Raw genomic sequence first — 27,312 nt, 5'->3', positions numbered from 1 at the left:
GTGTATAATCGAACAAAAAGAAATACACTGGTATGGGGGGGCTATATCTCTGTGTGATATTTAATCTCTCTTTTTTTTTTGTTTTTTTTCCCCCCCACACATTTGCCTTTCCATGGGTGAATTCAATAAAGACAGTACCAAACGCAGAACGGTAACAAAGTCGAAAGGAAGAAAATTGTATAAAAGTAACATCCCCATGCAGTGTACAAAATGGAAATTAAGAAGAGGATAAAAAGTAGAACATCCACTGAGGAGAAAGAATTAATTAGAAGGACACACCTGAATAAGAACCACAAAGATGAAAATCTGAAAAGCCTTATACATTGCAACGATTCGGAGGATAGAAAACACACAGATAGCAATTCCAACATTCTAAGTAATACGTATGATAACATCTATGACGAGCTCTCATCAAACTATGAAGATAGTGCTTGCAAGTCGAATGACGACCTGACCGAATTTTACCTTTACAAAGAAATTAACAACCATAAGTATAACAACAATTTGTACGACTTCTACTTGAATAAGTTTAATAGCAACATCGAAGAAAAGGAAAGGCTGAATGAGTCCAACGTGAGCCTCATTAATAAGATCTCTCGCATGAAAAAGAAACGCAACTATGGAGACAAAAATGTTGAACAAAAGACAGGAAGGGTGAGAGACACAAATGTGAATGAAAAGACGACGGGAGGGAAAGACCCAGGGGGAGAAGAATCCCCGCAGGAGGCATCATCCACCTATCGCAACGCCATGAATCATCATACAGACCCGTATGATAAGGAGAATGAGGAAAAATTAGACGAGATGAGAAAGAAATATAAGCATATCATGCTTTATTCGTTCGAAGAACCACTGAATGGTGACTCGACAAAGGAGCATTCCACAAAACAAATAGACCAGATGAAGAAAAAAAAAAGTAAAGAACAAGGTGAAGACAAAAATGGAGGAAAAAATGAGGAGAAGGAAAATTTGTACAACATATACTTCAATACACTGATAAACAAATGTGATTACACCATTTCATGTTACATGTACAAGAAAACGAATGCCACACATATTTATAGAAAAAAAATCCTAGTTTTAAAGAAGCATTTCTTAATTTTAAATAAATATAAACAGAATATTAATAACATCTACAAGGTTATGCACCGAGACGTATATGACATATCTCATTCTAAATATGGAGATATTTACAAAAGTTCAAACAACATTTACAATTTTAGTGTGTATGCGAAACGTTTGAGCAATACGGATGGTACTTCCACCTCAGATAATAGTAATTTCTTTTCCTTAAAAAAAAAGAAGAAGAAAAAAAAAAATAATTACAAGATATCAAATGATGGATATCATTTCAATAACGAGCATATTCGTTTGGCTAATCACAATGTGAATGTTATTATCGAGTTGATCAATTTAATGAAAATTATTTCTATTTATGGTTCCATAAAAAAGTATATGAAAATACTTTTCTTCAAGTACACGAAAAATGTCTTTTTGAAGAATTACGAGTTGTATTATTCTTCTCCAAAATATTTCAACGTGCTGAAAAAATTTTACAAGTCCATTCATGCCAGTGCTTATAATTACATATATGTAAATATTTTAAAAATTAGGAACTTAGAACAAATTAAGTATAATTACATATATGCTATAATTGACGTGGATAATTTTTTGTACCACTACAAGTATGAGTACAATAGGGATATGTTCATACCACTTTTCACGGATAGACAGAATAAAGTAATATTTTACTTTTACACAGACCTGGATTTGTATCTAGGACATTTTATTCTACACAATTATGAAATTGAGAAACACATCGATTTTGATTTGCACAAAAAAGCTGAACTGAGTAGTATACAAATCCAAACCGACTTTTTTTTAACGAAAAATACCAAGTACAAGAATACATCCATGTACAGTTCCACGTCGTCCAACAGGACAGAAAAGTTATTCGGCTCCTTTTGCAATAAAACGAATGACCAAGTGACAAATGGGCTTTCTCTCCTGAATCAGAAAAATATATTTTTTGATAAGAATTATTTTTTTGTCAGAAAGTTACATAATGATCAGAAAAAAAGTGCACAGAAAAATAGTAAATATGAATCCGACTTGAATGATGATAATTTATATGTCCATATATTTATATATAAAAGTAAGAACCGATTTGAGTATTTGCTACCATCTCAAAACACCACCAATGTACTTTGCAATGATGAGGATCTCTCCATGACATATAACAACGTTAACAATAATTATCAGTTGTTTAATTTATTTATAAATAACATAAAACGGACCATGCAGATAAAAAACAGATTCAGCTATATCTTCGATAAAGTAAACGGTATATTCGAATTTAGAAGCTTCATCATTTCGATCATTTCAATTTTTTATCTTTTCTTTTGTTCCTACTGTAAGAATTACATACACATTGTTCTCCTTCTAACCGTGGCATTTCTGATATACATAAATAACGAGAAGAATTACGATTTTTGCAGAAACATATTGTACGATTTTCCCATTCTGTACCTCTTTTTTCCTCATAAAATTTTGTGCAAAATATCGGAGAAGTCTAGTTTGTACCACCTGCACACCTTTCTGCATATTTTCATTTTGCACAGATTTCCCTCCTTCTTTCAATACCTGTATAAACATTACAAATCCAGATGCATCTACTTCTTTTCCTACACCCCTGCTTATCTGGGAAAATACTGCAATCAGCACTTCTTAGATGGAGAGAGTAGTGAGGAAAGTAGGAGTAAGTCCTCCATGGGTAGGCCCTCCAAGGCGAAAGGAAGTAGAAGGAAGGGTTTGAGGAGCAAGGATAGGGAGACGAAGGCAAATTCCATTTTAAGCCCAATCTATGGAAGCAATCAAGAGGAGGGGAAAATTGTAACATGTAAGGTAGACAATAATACCGTCTTGGTTCGTACCAATGTAGTGAATAACGCTATTCCTGGGAACGAAAAGAGAAAAAATATCCCCGAATCAAGCGGTAACATCATTCGAGACAGAGGAAATGCCAATTGGGTGGAAGAAAGCAACTTCAATTTTGAGGATAGCATGACGGATGGTAAAAGTGATCATGGTCAGAATAACCAGGGCTCGGGAGACCTACTCTTTTCAGGAGAAGAGGAGAAGAATGAAAAGGAGGGGGAAGACGAAGAAGGCAGTGAGGTGCACAACTTTCCCCCCCAACAGGGCGATGATGCGGAGGACAAAATTCTGAACAAAATGGGAGGATACTTTAAAAGTAAAAGTGCAGGCAATGGGGGCACGAGCGATAAGGCCGTTATAGATTGGAACGGTGATGAGGATGAGAATGATCCATTCAAAGTAGACAGTTGTATTAGGAATGAACGAGTTAGTAGGAATACCAATGGAGGAGCCAACGGTGTAGATTACAATGGAACTTACGATGAGACCAACGTGGAAAATGACATGCATACCAAATTGATAAAGAACAACAAACCCTCCCATATGATTAACAACAATAAGGAGTGGCTAATGGACTACTTCGTCACGGGGGGGTATCAAAAATTTAATGACTCAGACAAGATGACGAATTTGAAGGTGAGCAGTAAAAAGGATAAATTGAATTCTTGTACGTTAAAAAATAGCTTCTCGGATATGAAGCTTCTACTGGAGGTACAAAGAAAAAAAGGAGAAAAACAAAATTTCAGCGACATTGAGGGAAAGGAAAAAAAATGTGTACATGAGGGGACTTCGATTCTACGTAGTTCCTTGTCACTCACAGAAGGTAAAAACTATTTTGAGCAAAATAGTTCGTTTTTTTCGAAATATAATTATACCTTTGATGAAGACGTGGAAAAATATTCTGATGATCCAGGCATCAACGAAATTATGCTACTCGATTTGGAAATTAAAATTTTAAATCACATGAAAAATAATTATTACGATTCTGCCAGGGTGGTACCACCTATTGAGAAAGTTCACGGGGACGAAAAGAATGGAGACCATTTGGAAGATCGAAAGACCTGTGGCAGTAGAGAGTTCTGCTTTGAAATAAATAACGCGAAATATTCGATGGATTTAAGTTTATACGAAAATGCCAAGTACGTCCACTTCTTCAAATCCGACAACAGTGTAGAGAATCGTTGTGCAACCAACCACCACCACGCGAACTTCCTATCCAACGAGCCCTGTATCGATAAAAGCTTGAAAATTAAAGATAGAAAAAATACACAAGGAGAATGCACTGCAAACAGTTACAGTGAAACACACAGTAGTAAGAACAGAAAAAAGAACATGTACAGCATTATTGAATATTTCCCAGGATATTTTTACAACAAAATAGAAATTATATACATCAATGTGATATTAATTTTTATTTACTTTTATTGCCTTTTGATAATCACCGTGCATGGAGGGCTGAACAACGATTTTCCTTTATATTTTTATTTCCTAAATAAAAAAAAAAAAAGAGGAAAAAGAGTGGCAAAACAGAGGGAAAAAAAGAGTGACTGCTCAGAGCACAATGAAGAATTGATCAACCTGGAAGCGAAAAAGAAAAGTGAAGAAAAGACCTACACGTCCAATTTAATCTTCAAGTCCAAACGTATATTTAGGAATTGGAAGCAGAAAAGAAAACTGAATAAAAAGAACATAAAGCTTGACGTAGGTAAAAATCTCTCCTCAGATGCGCCGGACGACCTTAAAAATGGGAGTCTGTTTGAAAAAAATGTCGATACGCTATTCTGCGATAGAAAAGAATGGGGAGAAAGGGAAAAAAAGGAAGAGTTGGCGGAAGCAGAAGGTGAAGAAGACGTGGTAGACGCGGAGGGGGGAGAAAAAGAAGCGAAAGCGACAACGAGTAAGTATACACCTAGCATAAAGGAGGAGTTGCCATCCGAATCAGATCAGAAGAACGCAGCACTGTTGACGAATGGAAGAAAATCCAGCGAACTTCAATTAAAGGACAATATTCAAAGAGATTATGCCAAGGCGCTAACTGTAAAACCTCTACAGAAGAAGAAAGATGGAATCGTTACGTTGCCCACTTTAAATTGCGCATTTGAGGTACCCAAAGTAGAGTTATGTAATATCGAACAGGGGGAAATAAACATGAAAGGGGACATCGCAGCGGAAGCGCTTCATAATAGCAGTGACAATTTTGCATTCAAATTTGGATATGACTTGGAAGGAGATCTTGTAAATCACTTTCCCGTGGAATTTCAGCATAACAAAGATGCTCATTTGGTAGCCCAAAATGTCTATGAGTGGGAGGATTGCATGAGTGCACACAACGGAGGCGATCATCGCGGTGATGATATCAGTCGAGGGGAACCTCAGATATATGACGAGAATGACACGTGGCAGTGGAGCCCGCCATTTTACGATGATGGTCGGAAGAGTTGCTTAAGCCCTCATCACAGCGATGATAACTTCACGGGCCGCTTAATAACGCACCAAAATTATCCCAATCAAGAAGAACATTTTATGCCCTTCGATGAGATTCCTTTGAAGGGATTAAATAACAACCCTATTGACGACACCTTCAGTATGAAGGAGGAGAAACAACATCTCATTCGCAACAAAATTAAAAGGGATAAATATAATTCCATGAACGAATTAAAAGAACCCTGTAAAAATATATTAGGGGCGAATAACTTGTTCTCACAGGCAAATGATCCTGTGTGTAAAGACCAATGCTATGTAAGCCATGAAAAAGGAGAGGATTTACATGGAAGTGATGAGAACCAAAAAAAAACCGTTAAAAATTTTTTGGGGAAATTAAAAAATATAAAGGAAGAGAAACTTAGCAAAATTAAAAATATGTACAAATCTGAAAAATGCAGCAATCCTTTTAGGAGAGGGTTTCATATGATAAAAAGCAAAATTAACAGCGAAAGTGTGGATGAAACTTTTAGCTACAGTAAAGACAACCTTTGGGGGGAGGAAATCAAAAAGAAAAAGGAAGAAAAATATGCAGAATATAGTGAAAATGAATTTGACACATATAAAAATGAAAAGTTATTCGATTTGAAGAATTTGTTTCAACCTTCTTGTGGAGAAAACAGGGAAAAGTATGCCCAAAAGGAGCGGCTACAGAATAATTCTGAGGTAGGCGTAATAAGCAGTGGGAGCAATTACGCAGTTAACCCGTCCTACTTAATAAGTAACAACGGAAGTAATTACAACGGAGGATACAGAAATACATTAGTAAAAAACAATCTTATGGACAAAAGTTTTATCTCCAACACGTCTACGTACCAAGAGGGAAAGTTCGATGAGGAAAAAAAGGAATACTCGATGGACCTAAAATTTATGCGCAATTTTATTAATTACAAAAAGAACGACTTAGAATTTGCCACCGTTGACATGATTGAGGAGGAAAAAAAAGCACGAGGAAGACATATCCTGCATAACCTATCCTTCAATTCTAAGAGGAAAGGATTGAAGAAGAAAATCATTTCGTACGTAAAGAGGAAAACGAATAAGAAGGAAGAAAATAAAGGTTACGAATTGACACCCATGGTGTGGGTTGAAGAAAAGTTACTAAGTGATGAAATGCACCTCGACGGTCAAAACAATTTAATTAATTCGATCAACTACGAGGAAGATACTTCTTCCAATAGGGGAATCGGGGTAGACCATGTAGAGAATGAAAGGGATAATAACTTATCCGTCAAAAAGGACCAAGATGAGCGTGTGAATTTTAAAGAAAACAAGGAAAAAATTATCCTCCCCTTGAACGTGGGCAAGAGGTCAAAGAAGGGCGCCAACTCGAATGTTTCATTCACTGTGCCGAAAAGAATAATTAAAAGAAATCGAGACTATCTTAAATTTTACAGGAGCGGATATTTTAGCGAATACGACGTACATAGAATTATAAGAAGGAGAAACAAAAAGAAATTTGCATACTTAAACAATATGTATAATCGTTCAGGGTTGCACATTGAAAAGAAGTGTGAAAAGGTGGATAATCAATTTAATAGCAGAAAATCAAACGAGATTTTCTCCGAAAAAAGTGACAACCAAATGGGGGATAATATGCTTAGCGGATGTACACATATAGCTGGAAAAGGTGAGACAACAGACCATTTGTTAAATATGGAACAGATGGACGGAGAAGAGAAGCAAACACATAAGAACATTTTTAGTAAAAAAAAAAAAATTCTTTTTCACATGAAGAAATTTCTCAAATTTAAAAATAAGAATAAAAAGAATTTCTTTAAAGATAAGGTAAAGAACTTAGTTAATATGCAAATCGCAAATTCCTATAACGAATATGATGACAGGGCAATCTGTAACGATGAAAGTGGCCTTGTTGCTCTCCGAGATTCTGGGGGAAAGCATGCACCTAAGGCTAGAAAAAAAATGTTCTTCATAAATATGATTGAAAAAAGTAATCAAAATATGGAGCTCAATTCTGCAGACGAAAATGGCCATGGCTGCACGTCATCCGATAATAATAAAACTGGGATTGTGAAAAAATTGCAGGACAGTGAAACTAGTGAAAATTATTTTAAATCTATTCGAAGTAAAATCAACAAGCTAGGTAGTTCAAATAGGGTATACGAAGGGGTAGGTAATGTGCAGAAACCTCTTGAGCAAGGACATGTGCTCACACAAGTTAAAAAGAAGGAGAAAACAGATACGACCGGAATCAGTAATCCAGAGAATAAATATGTGATGAACAAATCCTCAGCGTCGAAGCAGGGTAGGAAGAGTAAAGCGGTATGTGCTAATAAAGGCAGTTACGTTGGCAGTAATGGCTCTTATAGGGACGCGTATGAAGTGACCAAATATTCAAATCAAAGCTATTTAAAAAATAAAAAAGAGCGAGAAAAACACGCTATAACTATTGCTATTAGTAATTATAATAAATTTCTTTTAAGCAAAAAGAATTATTACAGTGGTCTGGAAAAAACGAACTTTTATGTGAAGCTTTATTGCAACTTTGCACTCCTCCTAATTAACTACTTTTTAATTTTCACCATCACGTATATATATGCGAACAGTGTGTACAACCTCTTTTTGTGCGCCAAGCATGTGCACTTGAAAGCAAAAAAAAAGGAAAGAAAAAAGCAGTCGGACTTTAACAGCATGGTCCGCATAATATATCATAAAAACGTTTTTGCAACAAATGATAATTGGATACATATAAGCAAACATAAAAATATGTACATGAAGAAAAATATATTCGCACAGATATTTGTCCAAAATAAAAGACAAAATGCAAAGAACAGTGTGAAATATGACAACCAAGAGGAGGAGGTCGAGGAGAAAGAGGAAGATGAAGCTTCATCAGATAGCCAACAAATGAAAAAAACAGACATACGAAATTATTATTTTAATCCAAGTAAATATTATGAAGAAATTAAAAACAAAAAAAATGTTCTCACTATGTACAAAAGCGCAAAGACCAATATTAAAATGTTAATGTCCAAGCATATGATTCTTAATCTCTATTTGGAGAAGTTTCTAAATCTTTTCAATCATAAAAATTTTAACCTCACAAAGGTTCGTTCTTTTGTGTATGCCTACATTTTAATACACCCTTTTAAACTTTTCTTAAGTACTTGTTCTCCTTCGCAAAAATAAACATCTCCCCATTTTATATTTCCCATTAACAGATTGTTATATCACTCCTAGGATACTTCTCCATTTTATTGCTTCCGATCAAGTTCCACCATTTGGTCATGGTAAAATTGTTGCACATGTACTACAAGGTACGTTCAAATGCTTTCACCCGGAATTTGAAGGATTACTCTTCATTCTTTTGGAGAGGCGAACATACCTTTTTCTCATTTTACCGTTGAACATTCTTTTTCATTTTATCGTTGAACATTCTTTTTCATTTTACCGTTTGTGTTTTTTTGCAAAATTGCAGGGGTACACGAGGAGATATTACAAAAACGTTGTTCGTAACAGCATCTTGGAGAACATCAAAAATGTGAAGATAAGTTTGAAGCTGTATAAGCCCATCTGTTCCTTAAACGTAATTATAGAAGAAGCTAGCTGTTTACAGACGAGCATAATTGCGATCATATATATATATTTGTGTGTACCTCAATACCATGGAGTGAATGTATATTTAACATCACTGTTGAGGAGCAAACATTTTTCCATCCCTTTTCCCTTGTACCAATTGCAGGAGGAAGAGTGTTGTGCGCTGATTGAAGAAATTAACAAAACATTCAACCAGAATTTGAATATATCGCAATTTAAGGTGAGTTTTTTTTTTTTTTTTTTTTTTTTTTCTTAATTCGTAATTTTGTCAATTTGCTTGAACGCGAAGGTGGCTCATCAGTGTTGCATGAATGTGCGTGTGCACGGCGCATGCTTATATATTCACACATGTGTATGCACACGAATAAGTAGAATTTTTCTACTGTGAGCCCCATGATTATAACAGCTTTTACACCTACCGTGGAAATGCCCCTCTTTTTCAGGATATCAATGATGAATACGACTTGGCTAACGTCATTATGATAAATTTAAGTGAATTTTCCCAGATGAAGAGAATAATAAGGCAAGAATGGAACCTCAACCTTCTGAACAATTCGCCCAATGATAATGCGAACGTGGTCAGTGCGAGAAACAACACGTCCTACTGATACACGAAATAGGCCAACTCTTTAAGATCCTAAAAATGAGGGATCCTTTTGAAGGAATAAAAAACACCCTTCTTAATTTGACAACTCATTGCCCCATACGTACTCGCTCGAAAGCTGAATTGTACGGGGGTTCATTCGAAAATTTTCTTTTTTTTTTTTTTTTTTTTTTTTTTTTTTTTTATTTTTGCTTACCTTCATTCCCTTTTGAAGCACACTTTTGAACTAACCTATTTGATTCGCCAACATATGCCCTCATATGTATATATTAGTACATATGTATATTTGCGTGGTTCTCTTTTTGTCCCTGAAGGGGGAACCACCCCCTTTTTAGTGTGAGGGGTTCCTTTTTTTTTTTTTATAACACATTTTTTGTACCTTCATTTTAAAAAAAAAACAGTTCCCTAATTTTTTGTAAAATTAATTTTTCATTTTGAAGTACTTTTCATCTTCTCTTTAAAAAGGAGAAATCAAAAGCGCGAGCACACAAACCCTTTCTTGGCATCACACAAGAGTTTTCTACACAGAGAGACCTTTTATAATGTTGTTGAACTTGTTAAAGATACGAGAAAAAAAGGACTCAACTCAGTTGAAAAAATAAAAGGAAAAAAAAAAAAAAAAAAAGAAAAAAAGGTTTACCATTCCTGCTTAATGTTAACTGTTCTTTTTTTTTTTTTTTTTTTTTTTGCGAAACGGTGGTTGAGGCGGGAGAAATGAACTCCTTGTGACCGCTAAGCACGAATGGATCAATCGTGGAATTGCAATCTTGCACTGGCGAATTGCGAAATGCCTGGCAAAACAGTTGCTCAATAAAAATTCACTGAAAAGTTAAGAGCAAAATGGAAAGAGCACAGTGTGTATACAAGTATATGGTGTATATATTCACATAGCATGCACAAGAAAATTTGTTCAAATGGAGAAAAAAAAAAAATTCATAAGGGAAGGTGCTTGCCGTTTCAACGCATGAAAATTATATATTGCTGTGAGGCCTTGCTCCTTTATTTTAGCAATTTACGCTTATTCGCTATTTGCTTATTTTATTCAAGTTCTCTTCTTCTTCTTCTTTTTTTTTTTTTCTTTTTAATAGATCCGCGCTTATTTTATTCTCATTTTTTCAGTGTACATAAACCATGAATAAATTCAATCACGTTTTAAAATTTTCACATATATAACGCATAACCCATAGCGCTGTTGTATATGAGCATTATATGTAGAGAGAAAAAAAAAAAAAAAAAAATTGTGCAAACTGGAGACAATACGCACGAGAACAATTAATACAAAAAATAAAATAATTCATTGAAGAGGAAAAACGAGAGTTTTAATTTTCAACCGTTTTGGGGATATTGCACAATTCTAATGTTTTACGTGAATTATTTATTTATCCGTATATATTAAATTTGCGCATTTATATATATGTACCAATTTTATGTCGCATTTGGAAACTGCGATTAAGTATTTTTGTTTTTGCTCTTTTGCGAAGGTGCTGTGCCCTGGGGTTCCAAGCCGTTTCGCTACATACCATGTATTGGGCCTTATAAATGTGAAATTCGTACATATATATGTACGCGTGATTTACGTGGTTATTCGATCCAATCCTTCACTCACAGCCTTGCAAAAAGGGATGCAACCCTGTGTTCCGTCGTTTATGCCTCTTTTGCCTTAACATTTTACGAATTCATATTTTCCGTTTTTCTTTTTTAAAGTTATCTTGAGTTCGACAAAGTTGCAACAGAGCGCATTTATACGTCCTGCTTGTAACATCGAATTTGAGACATGTGTGTCACATCGAGGCTCTGCATGTGTATCTACATTGATGTTTAGTGCACAGAGGAAGAACACAAATTCCATCGACTCTGCGCTCTGCACGTTTGCATAAGTGCACACATTATAAACGCGTGGGGACTTACGTAAAATTGCATATGTACACGTATTCCCACGAAGATCGAAACGACTCAGTTTCAAAACTGCCGCATGAACATTCCACCACGTTAATTTTTTAGTTATCGCCTAATTGGGGCAGGCGTTTATGTTCAAGTTTTTCGCCCCGTGCACGTGTGCATTTTTGCATTGCCCTTTTTTGTTTCTTTTTTTTTTTTTTTTCTATTAAATGGAATTGTAATGAATATAACAAAATACCTCCTGATCACCCTCCCTCTTATCCTTTTAAAGTACCCCTTGCTAAAGGAACTCAGCAACCATGGCAACCTTTTCGTAAGAAATAATATAAGGGGGGCATTGTTAAGAAGAATTATTAAGGAGGAATCTGGGACCAAGGGCGAAGGTGAAAAAGAAGAAGATAGAGAATATGAAGAATATTTAGAAAATAAAGGATCAAACGAATTTGATAAAGTGAAATACAAATATATGGACTATGTAAATTTCACTATTTATAAGAGCTCCAAAAAGTACAAGCATTTGCTAAACGAGTCTTTAGTGTTTCTCGGTTCTCAGTATAGCACGGATGAAAAATTAACCTTTCACGTAAAATTAATTGATATTTTGTCATTACTGTTTGTTCACTACAAAGATAATTTAAGCACCTTTGACCATGTCCTAAGTAGCTTCCAAGACAGAAACAAGTTAATGAATTCTATTGAAAATGAATTTTTTAGAGAATTTATCGACGAAAGGGACAACTATATTTTCGAGGTGAAAAACATGTACTACAAGGTTGACGCCCAGGATGAAGAAAAGGAAAGAATTTTAAGAAAAAAAAAAACAATATATGAAATATTTTTACGAAATTGGAAAAATGACGGATACCGTTTTTACAGTATGAATAATAAAAAAAAGGATTACATACCTAAAAAAATAGATCATAAGAAAAAGAAAAAAAATGAGACACAGTATACTTTGCAGTGCCGCAGTTTGGTTTCCAGTCCGCAAGACAGTGATAAGGGAAAGGGGCGAAATGCGACATCCTCTGATAACGGATTGTCCATCCCTAGTGGGGTGCCCAAAATAAGAGTGAAGCAAAACCAGGACAGTGCTGACAAAATGTTGTCACACGTGGAGGAAGACGTGGACGAGGAAACCCTGGAGGAGATAGAACAGGGAGAAATGGGGAACAAGAATAGAATGGAAGAAAGAACATGTGTAGGACAGAAGGAAGAACAGGAGGAAGAACAGGAGGAGAACGCCGAAGATAAGTCAGACGAACTGTATGACCAGGACGTGTACGAGGATGATGCGAATCAGCAGGCCCTCCTAGAAAGTTATAACAAGCAAATTTGCCACGCTTCAGAGTACAATCAAGGAAAATCAGCCTCAATGAACACATACAGAAATGGAATACCAGGGGTTACTTACAAAATGAGGAAGGATTTTTTCCTAAATGGAAGTTCATTAAATGTTATAACCCTAATTAATGCGATAACGTCCAATAGGGATAACGCTACGGTGACAGAATTACACGAAGCTTTGAAAAAATTAGGAATCAAGACATTTGATCATTTGGTTAGATACACGAACATTATAGGAATATTTTTTTCATACGATATTTTTGATGAATTATATTTACAAATAAAATTAGTGAAGGAATATTTTGGACTTATACAGAAGAAGAAAAACGACTTCGACATAGTGGAAAAGGTAAAAAAAATAAAGCTGAAAAAACGGAAGGCATATGGAGAGTACAAAATGAGCGACGATGAAATGTTCGTACCGCCAAATTGTTTGAGTGCATATTGTATGTTAAAATCTGTATGGATGAGAAATAGAAATGTGACAATGAAGATAGAAAGGACCAGTAGCAATAGCATGAATTTTATGATGCTGGGAGATATTGGACAAGGCTTTGAAGAAGAAAAGGATTTCGATGAACAGAATATGCTAAACCTAATTGGATTTAATGAGTTAAAAAGTACCGTACAGGCCATGAAAGATTGGCATTTTGCGAACAATGCTGATTTTGTAATAAATTTAGGAGACAATGTGCCGAACGATGGAACCATAAATTATATGGAGAATTTCCAGTGGCACAATTTAATGAAGGAACTATTCGTGTTCAAGAAAAGGAGTGAACAAGAAATTAGCAGCATGTTTGGGGATAACAAGCTCACCAAACAAAGCATAAAAGATTTTTATAATGAAAAAGTGAAAGAAATGCAGGACAATTATAATAGCGGACAAATAGGAAAGGAAGAAAAGACGGATGAAAAGAAGGATGAAAAGAAGGATGAAAAGAAAGAAGAAATGAAAAAAAAAACAAAGAAGAAGAAAAGGAGTGGTACAAATGAGCAAAATAAAGAAAATGTAGTGGAATCCCCCTCCAACGAGGAAGACTTAAGCGTTTATGACAATGATCGTAAGAAGTTGTACCAATTTGATGATGAAGAAGAGTCGGATGAAGATTTTGAAGCTATTCCCTTTTATTCCATTTTGGGAGAAAAAGATTACTTCTTCTTTCCAAGTGAACAAATTCAGGAACACTACTCCTATAGAATCCCTGGTTATTTTATGCCAAACAACTACTACTGTGTTAATTATGATTTCACCTATAACAATGTAGGGTATAAAGGTATAATTAATCAGGAGAAGTTTAGGGCATCTTTTATTTTTATCGATACGTGGTCACTAATGGTGGGATTTCCTATCATAAGAAATTACCGCTCCTTTCGTGAACAATTTAATTGGCTCAGTAAAACGTTATACGAAAGTGCACAAAGTAGTGACTGGATATTCGTCATAGGACATCATCCTCTAATTTCAAGTGGAAGAAGAGCAGATAACTACTCCTATGAGGAACATTCCTTCCATGATATTTTGAGAGATTTCCTCTTCAATTATAATGTAGATGGTTATTTTAGTGCACATGACCATTTAATGGAGTACATTAAGTTCGGAAATATAGACCTGTTCATTAATGGCTCCTCCTCCAGGGTTATGTTTGATAATTCCACTATGGGAAGAGGCTATTTTGGCAAAGTGATTGGGAAGTTATATCCAGTCACTTGCTATATTCTGAAAACCATCCATCGGGGGCTAAAGCCAAAAGGATGTAGCGTTAATAGGTATTCCAAATGGTCAAACAAGGCAGATATAGGTTTCAGCACACATAAATTAAGCAAGGATGAATTTATTACAGAATTTATCAATGGTAGAACGGGGAAACCACTGAGCCATAAGATTGTCTTGAAAAACAAAAAAAGTGAAAGAAAAAAATTCTACAATTTGGATGGATACGTAGATGATAAGATCCATGAATTAGAAAAAAAGATAGAAGAATTTAAACAAAAAAATCCAGAATTGATAAAATATAAAATTGAAGAATTTAACGAAAATATCAGAAAACTTAATAAGATCATGAAGACTTTAAAAACAAAAGAGGAAGTTGAAAATTTTAAGGAATTACTCTTCCTGAATAACCTCATTTTTGACGTGTCCGAACACCTTTCCGGCATGACTGTCGAAAAATTAAGAAGTATGCACGCACTTGCGGTAAAGTACTCCATTTTCTTTAACAAAAAAATTGTCAACCATATTGTCGTAGCATTGGAAAAAGCGGTGCAGTCTGAAAATGACGAATCCGACAATGAATATGAAGAAATTGATGAAGAAGTAGCTGAAATGAGGCTTAAGGAAAAGCAGAAGAAACAAAATGACGAGAAGAAATCATTGGAGATTATAGAAACCTTGGGTTATAATCCTGAACAATTTTTAGAAAAGTACGACAGCATGACGAAAGAAGAGAAAAATCTCCTGAAGGAGAAAGTTGGAAAGGATGTTACGCTAGAAGATTACGTTAATAGAATTAGGCTGTACGTGGAAAAGAAGAATCTCAGTGAAAGCGATTTGGAGGCCATGCAGGAAAAGCTAGACGAGGGGGAAGGAAGTGACGAAGAGAGCACCAAGGAAAGTGAAGAGGAGAGTAGCCAGATGAGCAGCGAAGACATCGGCGAAGTTGCGCTTGTGAAAGATGTGCACAAAACGCACCAGAAATTCGTATTTATGGAAAAGGCCCTATCCGAACAGGAATACATTTTGATGATGCTCAGTGCTTTGAAAATCCATGACAAAAATAAATATGCCTTGAATATGAGTACCAAAAGGGAAAACTTGAAAACTATTGCTTCTTCCAATTTTCTATACAAAATAGAGAACCACAAAACTTTCTTCCAGTTATGTATCGAGTTAGCTCCTGACATTAAGAGGATTATCAGCAACCTTGGGGGAGTAGGTGTGAGGCTGCCTTTTTTTAAGTTAATGACAAAACTCTACGATGAAATAATGAATCTAAGGGAAGGACTTGACCGAGTTGCAAAGTGATTCTCCTGGCAATTCGGGCAACAGTTTCCATAGGCACCATTGTTATCGCGTGACAAGGTCCACATCGCAAAAATATATATTTTTTTATGTTTTAACATTTATAGTTTAATTTTTGTATTAAAATTATTTTTTATAGTATTTTTTTTTAAAAAAATACACACCTCCGTTTGTCAAAAATATCATCTCTATTTGACATGTGAAAAATAAGCAAATACAATTTTTAAAATTTTTTTTTTTGAGAAATGGTTTATTCTTGTGCTAAATTCAAATATGTGATGTAAGCCCTCCCCCGCACCATAGGTGGAAGCCGTTTGATGTTCTTAATGTGCTTCATAATTATTTCCGCAGTTGCAGTCGGGTTTTCCCTTATCTGCACATAAATTTATTGTGAAGACACATCACCATATTTCGAATTGTGCACCCTCCTTTTCTCACCTTTTTTTATTTTTTTTTTTTACCGTCTTGTAATCCCTATCCATTTCCCGCTTTTTTTTTTTGTGAGGTAAAGTTTTTGATATATGGGTGTCTATATCAAAATGTTTTACCTTTTTTTTTTTTTTTTTTGAAATCTCTTAAGAATCTTTCAAACTAAATTTACCAGTAATTTTAATTTCTGCTTAAAAATGTCACCCCTGAAAGTAAGCCCCTTTTACGCACATACGGCACAAATGTAATAAATTTAACAAGTGTAATAAATTTAACAAGTGTAGCAAATTTTACAAGTGTAACAAATTTTACAAATGTAATAAATATGACAAATGAGTTACCGTTGAACAGCTCGTTTTACCCCTTTATGGCTTGTTACCCCAATTTGGCGCTGTGTTTAAGGTATGTTTTTCTGCAGCTACCAAGGGTAAACTGTATGTTCGCATCGTGAAATGGGTCTCCTTACGTGTGTTAGGACGCATGCCTATCCGCGGACACATGCACTTGCCTATAGGTCAATATCCGTCCTGCGGCACTTCCATGCATCCTCTTAAACATTCAAAGTGAAAACACATCGGTGGGTAACTTTTTTCAGGATTAATTATTTTCAGACAAATTACAAGCGGGGAAAAACATAAAAAAAGGGGGGTTGATTGGTGGAAAGGAAAAATAAAAAAAAATATGCCGATTTAATTTTTACTCATATGATATGCATTACGTAACATATGTGCGCGTGGTAAAGCGGCGTGCGTACATTAACATATAAATAAAAATATACATCGAAAAATAACAACAACAACAAAAAAAAAAAAATAAATAAAAATAAATAATATAATTATAAAGATAATAATTATAATTGTAATAATATATGATATAGTATGAAGTAACGTAGAGTAAAGTGGATCACAGACACATCAGAATAAAAGAGGGCACAAGCACAAGGGATCATATATTTTCATGCATGAAACAGACTTCAACGTGGGGGGTTACACAAGGCGCTTAGGATGATGAGGTTTTAAATTACTACTTAAAAAAAAAAAAAAAAATTAATGAACAAAATTTGGAACAAAAATTTTCGTGGATGCAATCACCTGTTCATGCGTGTGGATGCGCATAGCACAGGCAGTGCGTTGACGGCCACGCCGATGGGTGCGCAGCTGTGCATTCCGCTGCCGCATTGTCCCATTGTCACCCCCCCCACATATATACATTCGCGTTCCTCGAACTTATCCCCGTTTGCCCTTACCCTCGCCTGCATCTTAAGGATGCTAAATTTGCGGCTCAAATATGGGGATAATACTATCGATGCAGTCTTTCCTATTCATCAGAATCATGTCTGAGATCCAAACAATGTTTCTAATTTCTTGTTCTTTTAACTTTACCCAGGCATAGAAAATCCCAAAATGGCAATGTTGATCAAATGCCGTTTCACATAATTTCACCAGTTTCACATAGAGTAAATCTTCCAAAGACTTTACTTTATGGTCAACAATTTTACTATCCTGCATGTTTTCATTTTTCATATAAAACTGTTTGCATTCTTCGTACAAGTTGTAGTAAGTCGGATAGTTTTCTAAGGCGGCCTGAACGGTTTCATTATTCCAGCATTTTCTAATTCTATCTGTTCCCTCTGGGTATAGGTAGCCAAAACATGGGAACATATCATTTCTATCTTTTTGCAGCTCCAAACTTAAACTAGAATTAATTGTATTCAATGTAACTGATAGCACTCGAAAGTCTGCAACGCTTTTTAGTATATGACCCATAACTTCCTCTGTCTTTCCACCTAACTCTCTTATGAAATCGTAAAAATCTTCCAGCCATGCCTTCTTCAATGTGTTCCTTAAAATTTCAATATCCATTTCGTTGAGAATAGTTGTTACGTTGTTCTTTTCATTTGATGCGTTCGCAGAGATGTACTTGTCGAAATAAGTTCCTATCGGTGTTTCTATAAGAAGCACCTTCAAAACATCATCATGAGAGTTTTGTACATCCATGGTGGTGATAGCTTTCATTTGTGGAAAATATCCTAAAGGGTCTACTCTTGATAGCAATTCCTCTGCTGGCTTCTTATTCAACGTGCCATGTATCAAAATTATTACATTGTCAATCATTTTCTCCTTTGCAATATAGTCTAGGAATGTTCTCAGAGGTTCTTCTGCCTGTGCTCTTATATAATTGAATTCGTGAGCCATTTTTTCCTTACATTTTTGCGCAATGGTTGTGACTGCAATGGGTGATGGCTCATCCATCATGAACGATCCATAATCCGTGTCTTCTAAAACGGATTTCAAATCTTCGAGCGTGTCCACTTCTGTCAGCTTTTTATATTCCTCTGGGGTTAAAAAACTGCTGCGGAATCCTCTCAACAAGGCTTCCAAGTAGCCATTTTTAGAGTTATAAAGGCACAATTCCATCCTGAAAGGTGGTTAAAAGGGGGAAACATGTATGTGGTATGTATATACACTATGGGCGTGTGCGCGTTAACAAATATCTTAATCGCTGATGGTGTCTTTTTCTTTTATGCAGTACTTTGCTCGTCCTTGAACAGGCCTGTTCTGTAGTGTTCGTTGACATGAAAAGATTTCCCCCCTTAGGAAAAATTCAACCTTTGTAATGCTACGCGTAAAGTGCTGCGTTCCAAACGTTGGGAATGTTGCTTTCTGCCGGTACAACTGTTAAAAATATAGGGAAAAGGGCGTTTAACACATAGAGCTAGCCGATACTTACTAGCTTTTTTTACAGTTCTTAAATTAAAAGCTTTTATTTATTTATTTATTTTTGTGTGTAAAAAAAAAAAAAATAAAATAAAATGTAGTAAATTTCTTCCCGCTGCCCAGTTTTTAAAATTTGAAAAATCTGAAAAATGAAATATTTTTATAAACTTTCACTTCAAGATGATGAAAATTAAAATCACATATTTCTGAATGTTCTGTTGGACTGGCAAAGTTCAAATACGTACGAAAAATTAAATCTATGGATATTTAAAATTTTTACGCATTATATATGTATATAATAATAATGGCACATATTTTTGCTTAGTAACGTTTTTTTTCCTTTTTACATCATCTTTTTTTTTTTTACGCTAGTGATGAGATGAGTAAAGTTATCCCCCTTATGTAAAATGTCATGTAAAAACATTAAAGGAGTATTATGCTGATGGATACATATAATAATGTTATGAACGAAATGTACGCAAACAACTTTATCACATTTTGTTTGCATGTCAGTTCTCAGCACTGCTTTTATTCACATGGAATAAAGAACAAACCAAATTTTCGAAAATGTTTTGTATACGCATTTATATTACATACTCGTAGAAAATTGTTAACTTGAAAATGCATTTTTTTCTTTTTTTCTTTTTTTTTTTATGCTGGGCATTTTAAAGGAGGCAATTTTTGACTCGTAGACTTTTTTGCCCGTTTTTTTTTTTTTTTTTTTTTTTTTTAATACATATAAGGCATTACGCGGATATATACACGCACATGTATATAGGTACATTTGACATATGCCTTGACTAATTGTTCGTAATTACACGTTGGGATAAAAAGCAAAACCACCACTACATGGCATTTCCGTTACGCAAATTTTCATATTCCCAGTTTTGCCAATTTTTTCCTTTAAAAGGCCGCTTCGTGCCTGACCCTTGTGTGTTTTCATTTTGGAAAAATAATTTTAGCAATTTATTTCACCATATTTTTTCTGCTATGCGAAGGAAAAAAAAAAAAAATATGGAGAGTTCTTTCTGAGGGGCGAATGCTGTGTGTGCATTTTGCGATTCTCCTTGTCGTTTTTTACAGTTAACGACTTCTTCCTCTTTGCGGCAGTGTTTGTACAACTCGGCATTTGCTTGCTGTGCCGCTGGCGAAGAGCCTCCTTTTAAAGGTGTTATACAAAAATCGGCGAGAAAAAAGGCAAAGGGGGATAAACGCTGCAGACGTAGCGGACGATGCGAGTTATGCAAATACAGTAATTGCTCCCTCAGCTTACAATGTGTGAGGACGCCTTAACAATGGAAAGCCATTTTAATGAGTAGACAAATGTGAAAGGTACCCATGGACGTAACTGTTCAAAAGCGTCACCGTCGGATAGGAGCGGGGAGAGTGCCGAAAAGTGAAACTGTTATTTTTTAGACATTTCTTTTTACACTTTTTTTGTTATATTTTTTTTAAATTCTCTGCGCGCACTTATTTTACTTTGGTCCATTAAAAAAAAAAAACAAATAAAAATTCAAACTGTGTGTTGTGGTTTAAACTAATGAATGCTCATCTGTATTCCATAAGTGTGGCAAAGGTATCAATAGGTTAAATTCTTCCTTAGGAAGGGGGACATATAAAATTTTGCACCATCAAATAGCCATGCACTTTTTGGTGCTTCCTTTTTTTTTAACAATAAAAATAAAACCCGCTCTTCTCTCCCGCGACATTTTCCTTAACTGGTCCGTAGACACTGTCAAACGTCATTACAAAATGATCACAAAAAAAGGAATAGCACTTGAGACAAAAAAGTTAATGAAATTTTCTATGCGAAATTCTCCCGCTAGCTAAGCGGGCACCCATTTCTACGTTTCTACGTTTTCGTATTTTTATGCCTTGATGGTTTGATGTTTTCCCCTTTTTAAGTATAAAACTCGAACTATATTCCACCTTTTACCGCTTCACGGGAAATGAGACATTTTCCCTGTGCTAGGGTTAAGTATGCACGACGATAAGGAGAAAAAGTTTTGCCAAAATATATTACTGAAACATTTTAGATTAAGTGCCAAGTTGGGACCTGCCTTTTTTTCTTTCTTTATCAAATATATATCAACAAGTGCGCATAGAAAAAATGAATGGTATAATAGTTAAAAAAAAGAAAAAAGAAAAAAATAAGAAACAGTGTCTCACAGATTTGTTACTTCACCCCTTCACAACCCTGCGTTTATGTTAAAGTGAAAATTTTCAAATTGAATGCCCTCTCCGTGCCATAAACATTTTGTAGACGACCTTGAATATATCAAGAGAAAAAATATAGCCGAAATATTTGAGGTAGCAAAATAGTGAGAAAAATAAAAACAAAAAGAGTAGCAGAGCGTTCTCTACACATCTTTGCTAATTAAAACCTTCCACATTTTAAAAGGAACTCTTAGGTTACGTTTATTTTGAAAAGCCTCAAAACGTGGTGGAGTCATTAATTGGGGAGCTAAAAAAATTAGAGAGGAAAGTAAACAAAATAGCCACGGATATGCAGAATAGGGGGAAATACCCAGAAGACGCACAGTGCAGAAATTCGGAGCGCTGTTTCGCCCATCTCAGAAAATCACAATATAGGGGGTGTTACTCTTCGACATACATATGTACATGTGTATACGCGCACATATGCATATTTCCGTGTGCTTATTTATGTTTCTCCCTTAATCCCTCTTCAGAATAACGTGGAAAAAGTGTTTGATGCGGAAGACATAAAGGCAGTGTACAACTTTTTAAATTTACAAAATGAGAAATGTATATCTAGGGAAAAGTGCATTCTCGGTTATACACAATTTTTTTTTTTTTTCTCATTCGTCGTCCTTGCACACTGCTCTATTTTTTATTTCGTAGTTACAATGCATCACACTTCCTTTTCACCGCTTAAGGCCTGAGTCAATTCGTGCTGAACAATAAACAGAGGGAATTCATGGAAAATGCAAAAATCGCCAGCGACGTTGATCTAGAAGTTTTCTCCTCCTACGCGTTAGAAGAGAAAACGTGAATTACAAAACATAGTTGAATGCATATTGCCACATTTGCATGTATGAAATTGTGCCTTTCATCGAATTGCAGTTATACATACTATGTGCAAACGTTGGATTCCATAACATGGTTGCGCCTTTTTCCCCCTTTAGTGAAAAAATCATTAATTTGTAAACAGGCAAAATTACCAAAGAGGGATCGCTTTAAAGAAGTGGTAAAATACATTTAACCTGCTCGAAAGACATGTTTCTAATTTGATAAAGGTTAGCACGATTGCTGGATCTCCTCGGAAGGCGCAGCTTTTTACTTATGCAATTTATTTGAACGTGTATGTTTCTAATTTTATCATTATGTAAAAATATTTCTGACTTTATGCTATACCTCTTGCCAACTCTGTAACATGGGAAAAGAACAATATTGCGACACTAAAATCGGTACATGGTCCTTTTTAAAAATATCGGTTGGGTGCGGACAAGCAAACGTGTCCACAGGGAGAAAAATTAAGTCCACTTCGCGAAGGTGACATTTTTGCCCTCATTAGGCTTGACAACATATGGGAAAAAAAAATGGCACCACTTGCAAAAGGTTTAGTCTTAATGACTGGTTCTGTGTACACTTTCCTTTTTTTTTTTTTATCACTTTCCTTTTTTTTTTTATCACTTCCCTCATTTTCGATACTCCTTTGCCTTCTTTGCGCCGTGCCTTTTCCCTTTCATAATTAACATGCACTTATACTAAACTACACCTGTTCAGTTAAAGCGTTTTTAAAACAACCACTAAATCGTGGGCAGGAAAATATACAGGATGCTTATCCAGACGGGGGAGAAATTTATATTAATAATGTAGCATAGAGAGGAGGAGGGGATGATACATGTCATCGTGATTGATGGAACAAACAGAGAAATTAAATAAAATCAGACGTAATGGGCATCGCATGCACAGTCTACGTATAAGGCGTGTTTCTACCTGCACACGAAAAGGCACAAATTTAACAATAAAAACGGGGTAGTCAAAAGAGGACATAATATATGAAGAGTGCTATGGGAGCAAAAAAAAAAAAAAAAAAAAAAAAAAAAAAAAAAGAAAAAAAGCTAGATGACATAGTATGTAATTACGATATGAGCTAATTATTCAAAAATAGCAACAAATCCAATGTGCGTAGAAAAGAAATGGAACAGAAAAAAAAATATATATATATAGGAAAAATGGAATTGTCTCCTTATCGATTGGTAGATGACACCTAACCCACAAATAGGGAAATCTTCACCAATTGAGCCTTTACGAAATCCTGCTATCCTTCAAGTTAAATTCCTTCTGTTTCAGTTCTCTATTTTTTCTTATCTGATCATGCTTCCCTTGCATAGCTAGTTTGATTTCATCGCTAGTCAAAGTTTCATATTCTACGAGGGCAGAAGCAACCCTGTGTAGTTCATCAATGTGTTGATTCAGTACCTTTTTGGCTCTGTTATAAGAATCTAATAATATTTTTTGAATAGATTTATCAATTTTTATTTTCATTTCTTCGCTAATGTTTTTTTTATCCTGCAAGAACATGGATATATTTTCTTCATTAATTCCTACTCCATAATTCATAACAAGAGATTGTGCTATGTGAGTAGCCCTCTGCAAATCACTAGAACACCCAGTGGTCACATTATTCTTGCCAAAAATAATTTCTTCAGAAACTAGCCCTCCCATGAGGATATCTATTTCGCTTTGTACGTCCTTAATTTTTTGGCTATACTTATCACTGATAGGGATTTTCCATGTAACTCCCAGGGACATACCCCTAGGCATAATGGTTGCCTTATGGACAGGGTCAGAACCTTTTGTGTAAAAATTAACTAAAGTATGACCACCTTCGTGATAAGCTGTAATATTTTTCTCTTCTTCATTTAGGGGAGATTTCCTTTGTAATCCCACAACGACTCTATCAAATGCCTGTTCAATTGAATTCATATCCACCGCTTTCTTTCCTTCCACAGAGCATTTAATAGCAGCTATATTTAATATATTATTCAAATCTGCTCCTGTCATTCCAACAGTTCTTCTCGATAAGACATGCAAATCAACATCCTTCGACAGCACAATTTTGTTGCTATACATTTTTAAAATTTCATACCTACCTTTTATATCTGGCAATGGCACTACAATGGTTTTGTCCAATCTTCCTGGTCTTACCAACGCTTTGTCTAAGCTTTGTGGGAAGTTTGTTGCACATATTACTACTATTCCTTCGTTCTGTTCAAACCCGTCCAATTCTACCAGTAATTGGTTTAGTGTCATCCTCACAGCACTGTTATCTCGATTACTTCTCTTAGACCCAACTGCATCAATTTCATCAATAAAAACGATACATGGAGCATGTTTTTTGGCAGCCTGGAAAAGCTCTCTTATCCTCCTGGCACCAACTCCTACGAACATTTCCTCAAATTCGGATCCTGATGCTTGAATGAATGGGACATTGGCTTCCCCCGCTATGGCTCTAGCAATTAACGTTTTTCCTGTGCCCGGTTCGCCGGATAGGAGTATCCCCTTGGGCAACTTGGCACCTATTTTTGTAAATTTATCTGAGTTTTTCAAATAATCAATTATTTCTTCAAGTTCTTGTTTCACTTCATCACACCCTTTTACATCTGCAAAGGTGACCTTTACATTTTCCACTGGAATTATTTTCTTATTTGATACTCCTATACCTTTCTGGACATTCTGGGATACTCCCTCCAGGTATACACTTGCCGCCGCCACGAGAATTAAAAACCCGATAGTTGACTTGAGTAATCCCCACATGCCTCTTTTGCTTCCATCTACTACAGACACTTTTAAAGGATTCTTGGGGTCTATTTGTAAAGTATGAATTTCACTGTGCCCCCCTTTTTTTTTATCTACATATTCTATTCTCTGAGCTGACTGACCCATATTAACGTAGGCAGAATCCGCGTTCAAATTACCCGTATCATACACACTGGACCGGTCGTTATGGATATCATTTGAATGGCTCGACTCCTCCATATATCTTCTATATAACATGGGGTCGCTATCATACTTTAGATTATCCAAGTTGGTGTATTTCAACTTATTTGTATACACTAGCGCTTTTATGTACTCCTTAGTTATGCTTTCATTTTTGATGTTATTATTGCTCTCGTAATGTTTTATAACTTCATTTGGATTGTGTACATTTGCTTCCTTATAAAACTGTAATATAAGGAAATTATCATTTGGCTTGTATCGGATTTCCCTCTTTAGTCTATCCAGCCTCTCGTTTTTCACGAGCGTAAAGAACCTTTTGTTGTTCAGGAGGCATTGCACCTTTGCCAGATTTCCCACATAGAACATGTGGCTCCTCTTTTGGTGCACCACCACGATGTTCCGTAGCAACAGCATTTTGCGCACGTCTTCTTCACGCCTAGATGTTGGCTATCCAAACGTTTATGTGAGCGCTATCACCAACGTTTGCCTCTTCTTTTTTTTTTTTTTTTTTTAGCTTTTCATTAAATTTAACTAATTCGTGGTTCACAATTTATACAAATGTTATTTCGGCAGGGATGGCGCACGGGCACACTTTTTTATACTGCGCTATGCTGTATACACCGTCGCTGCGGTGTTTCCCTTTTTGTTTCACTTCCGCTCTAGGTATACATATGTTCTTGGTCTTGCGACAAATTAGCGCCTTCCCACTGCTAGCTGTTCTCTACGTGTCCCCTATGGTTAATTTGCCATTTACAATTCTGTTAAAGGGAATTCAATTTTATCTTTTTTTTTTATTCAAAAAAATGTATAACCACTTTTCGGTTAATCATAAGCTACTGCGATAATGTAAATATGTACACGAAATGGTATTATACAGTTTTATGTAAGTAATTCTATGCAAAGATGAGGAAAAAAAAAAAAAAAAAAAAAAATTAAAATCATTTGCATACAATTGGTGAATCGCGCTTGAGATACACATATGAATGACCTTTTTGCAAAAATATTTGTAACTCCTGAGACCATACGAGTTTGCAACAAAAGGAGTATATATATACATATAATTTATGCAAACTTGAAGAGGAAAAAAAAAAGGAAAGGTGCCTCCAAATATATCGTATATAGCTCCTTAAGCAAATACGTGTTTGTAAAAATATGTAGGTGATTTTTTTTCTTATGTAAGCACATGCATACGCACGACATACATATAAGGAGGCATATGCACATATTCAAAAGTACCAATGGCGCGGTATTTATTTTTTGGGCACCTACAATATAAACTTCATCTGATGCGTAAAAAATTGAAGCCAATTTTGTAAAAAAAAAAGGAGCAGGAACTGCGACGAATTTTACCCCTTGATTTTTATTAGACTCGTTATTGTTAATAAGAAGTTATTTATCCCCCAATGGCATGTTCACAGTTGCACAAGAATGAAAATTTTTTTTATTTTTTATTTTTTTTACATTTCGAATAGGATTATATGTGCCAAGCGCGCTCAATGAATATGCGTAGCGTATTTTGTATATGAAAAAATAGCACAAGATGATATATATCCCCTTTCACATTTTTTTAAACATTCGAGGCATAGCAATATGCCTTAGCCATTTTTTTTTTTTTTTTTTTTTTAAAACCCTAATTGTTAAGCTTTGTACATAGGGGCGTACAAATGATTAACCCAGTTACTTAACAATTGCTTCATACGTTTGTTAAGCTTTGTGTTGATAGTGTAGCAAAACACATTCGTTTTTGACAAGCGCGATTTGTATATTTTACCGAGGAGGATACAGCATTCTGGCGAACGAGAAAAATTTTGCTTGACCCGAATGGACATGTGTAAAGGTTCTGCATATATGTAATATATATGCCAACGAAATATTGTTCAAACATGTGCCTATATGTTCATATATCTCTCACTAAACAGTGGCTTCCTCTTTTATTCCCATCACCCTTCACGCTTCATTCCGCTGTTCCTTGCGCAAGAGGAGAGATGTGCACACAATAGGCAAAACAGAGCTATATATGCATATATTTAGGTGTGTATATACTCTTGAAACGTTTTTGTACGCTGAATGGATGTAGAGGAGCCCAACTACATTATGATCATTCTCTCTAACACGGATACACATCGGAAAATTGTGGTACCTCCTTCCATCCTTTAGTCCTATTACGTATGATAAATAGAAAAAAAAAAAAAAAAAAAGTGAAAAGTGTATCCCCACGTTAGACATTTTTGCCGTGTTATGTCGGAGGGCACTATGATAAGTACACCCTACTTGCATTTTAATGATGATACCTTACGGACATTGGAATGTGTAGACTTTATTTTATAAATGTGTGCCTAAAGTATGTGACGATT

The 27,312-nt window shown here is 35.3% G+C and overlaps 5 protein-coding genes across 5 annotated transcripts; 3 read left to right on the top strand and 2 right to left on the bottom strand.

Moving 5' to 3' along the window:
- Window positions 1-210: 210 nt before the first annotated feature.
- PKNH_1217000 (conserved Plasmodium protein, unknown function) lies at window positions 211-9,584 on the top strand (the record flags this gene model as incomplete). Its single annotated transcript, XM_002260185.1, has 5 exons — window positions 211-8,487; window positions 8,601-8,696; window positions 8,858-8,965; window positions 9,122-9,196; window positions 9,420-9,584. 5 exons carry the CDS (start codon window positions 211-213, stop codon window positions 9,582-9,584), a joined length of 8,721 nt encoding a protein of 2,906 aa, XP_002260221.1.
- A 2,115-nt stretch (window positions 9,585-11,699) lies between these two features.
- On the top strand, window positions 11,700-15,848 carry PKNH_1216900 (serine/threonine protein phosphatase UIS2, putative; the record flags this gene model as incomplete). The annotated part of the gene is made up of 1 exon (XM_002260184.1): window positions 11,700-15,848. One exon carries the CDS (start codon window positions 11,700-11,702, stop codon window positions 15,846-15,848), a length of 4,149 nt encoding a protein of 1,382 aa, XP_002260220.1.
- Window positions 15,849-17,542: 1,694 nt separating this feature from the next.
- Window positions 17,543-18,691, bottom strand: PKNH_1216800 (ATP synthase (C/AC39) subunit, putative; the record flags this gene model as incomplete). The annotated part of the gene is made up of 1 exon (XM_002260183.1): window positions 17,543-18,691. One exon carries the CDS (start codon window positions 18,689-18,691, stop codon window positions 17,543-17,545), a length of 1,149 nt encoding a protein of 382 aa, XP_002260219.1.
- Window positions 18,692-21,101: 2,410 nt separating this feature from the next.
- On the top strand, window positions 21,102-22,159 carry PKNH_1216700 (conserved Plasmodium protein, unknown function; the record flags this gene model as incomplete). Its single annotated transcript, XM_039114042.1, has 6 exons — window positions 21,102-21,108; window positions 21,255-21,301; window positions 21,393-21,476; window positions 21,682-21,784; window positions 21,889-21,985; window positions 22,138-22,159. The coding sequence occupies 6 exons, from the start codon at window positions 21,102-21,104 to the stop codon at window positions 22,157-22,159; spliced, it is 360 nt and encodes a 119-aa protein (XP_038969806.1).
- Window positions 22,160-23,263: 1,104 nt separating this feature from the next.
- On the bottom strand, window positions 23,264-25,372 carry PKNH_1216600 (ATP-dependent zinc metalloprotease FTSH, putative; the record flags this gene model as incomplete). The annotated part of the gene is made up of 1 exon (XM_002260181.1): window positions 23,264-25,372. One exon carries the CDS (start codon window positions 25,370-25,372, stop codon window positions 23,264-23,266), a length of 2,109 nt encoding a protein of 702 aa, XP_002260217.1.
- Between the last annotated feature and the right edge of the window lie 1,940 nt (window positions 25,373-27,312).

The sequence above is a fragment of the Plasmodium knowlesi genome (assembly GCF_000006355.2).
Source record: "Plasmodium knowlesi strain H genome assembly, chromosome: 12".
In the NCBI taxonomy this organism is placed as follows: Eukaryota; Apicomplexa; class Aconoidasida; order Haemosporida; family Plasmodiidae; genus Plasmodium; species Plasmodium knowlesi.
The sequence above is the reverse complement of the archived record's forward strand: the minus strand, read 5'-3'. Positions and strand labels throughout refer to the sequence as shown.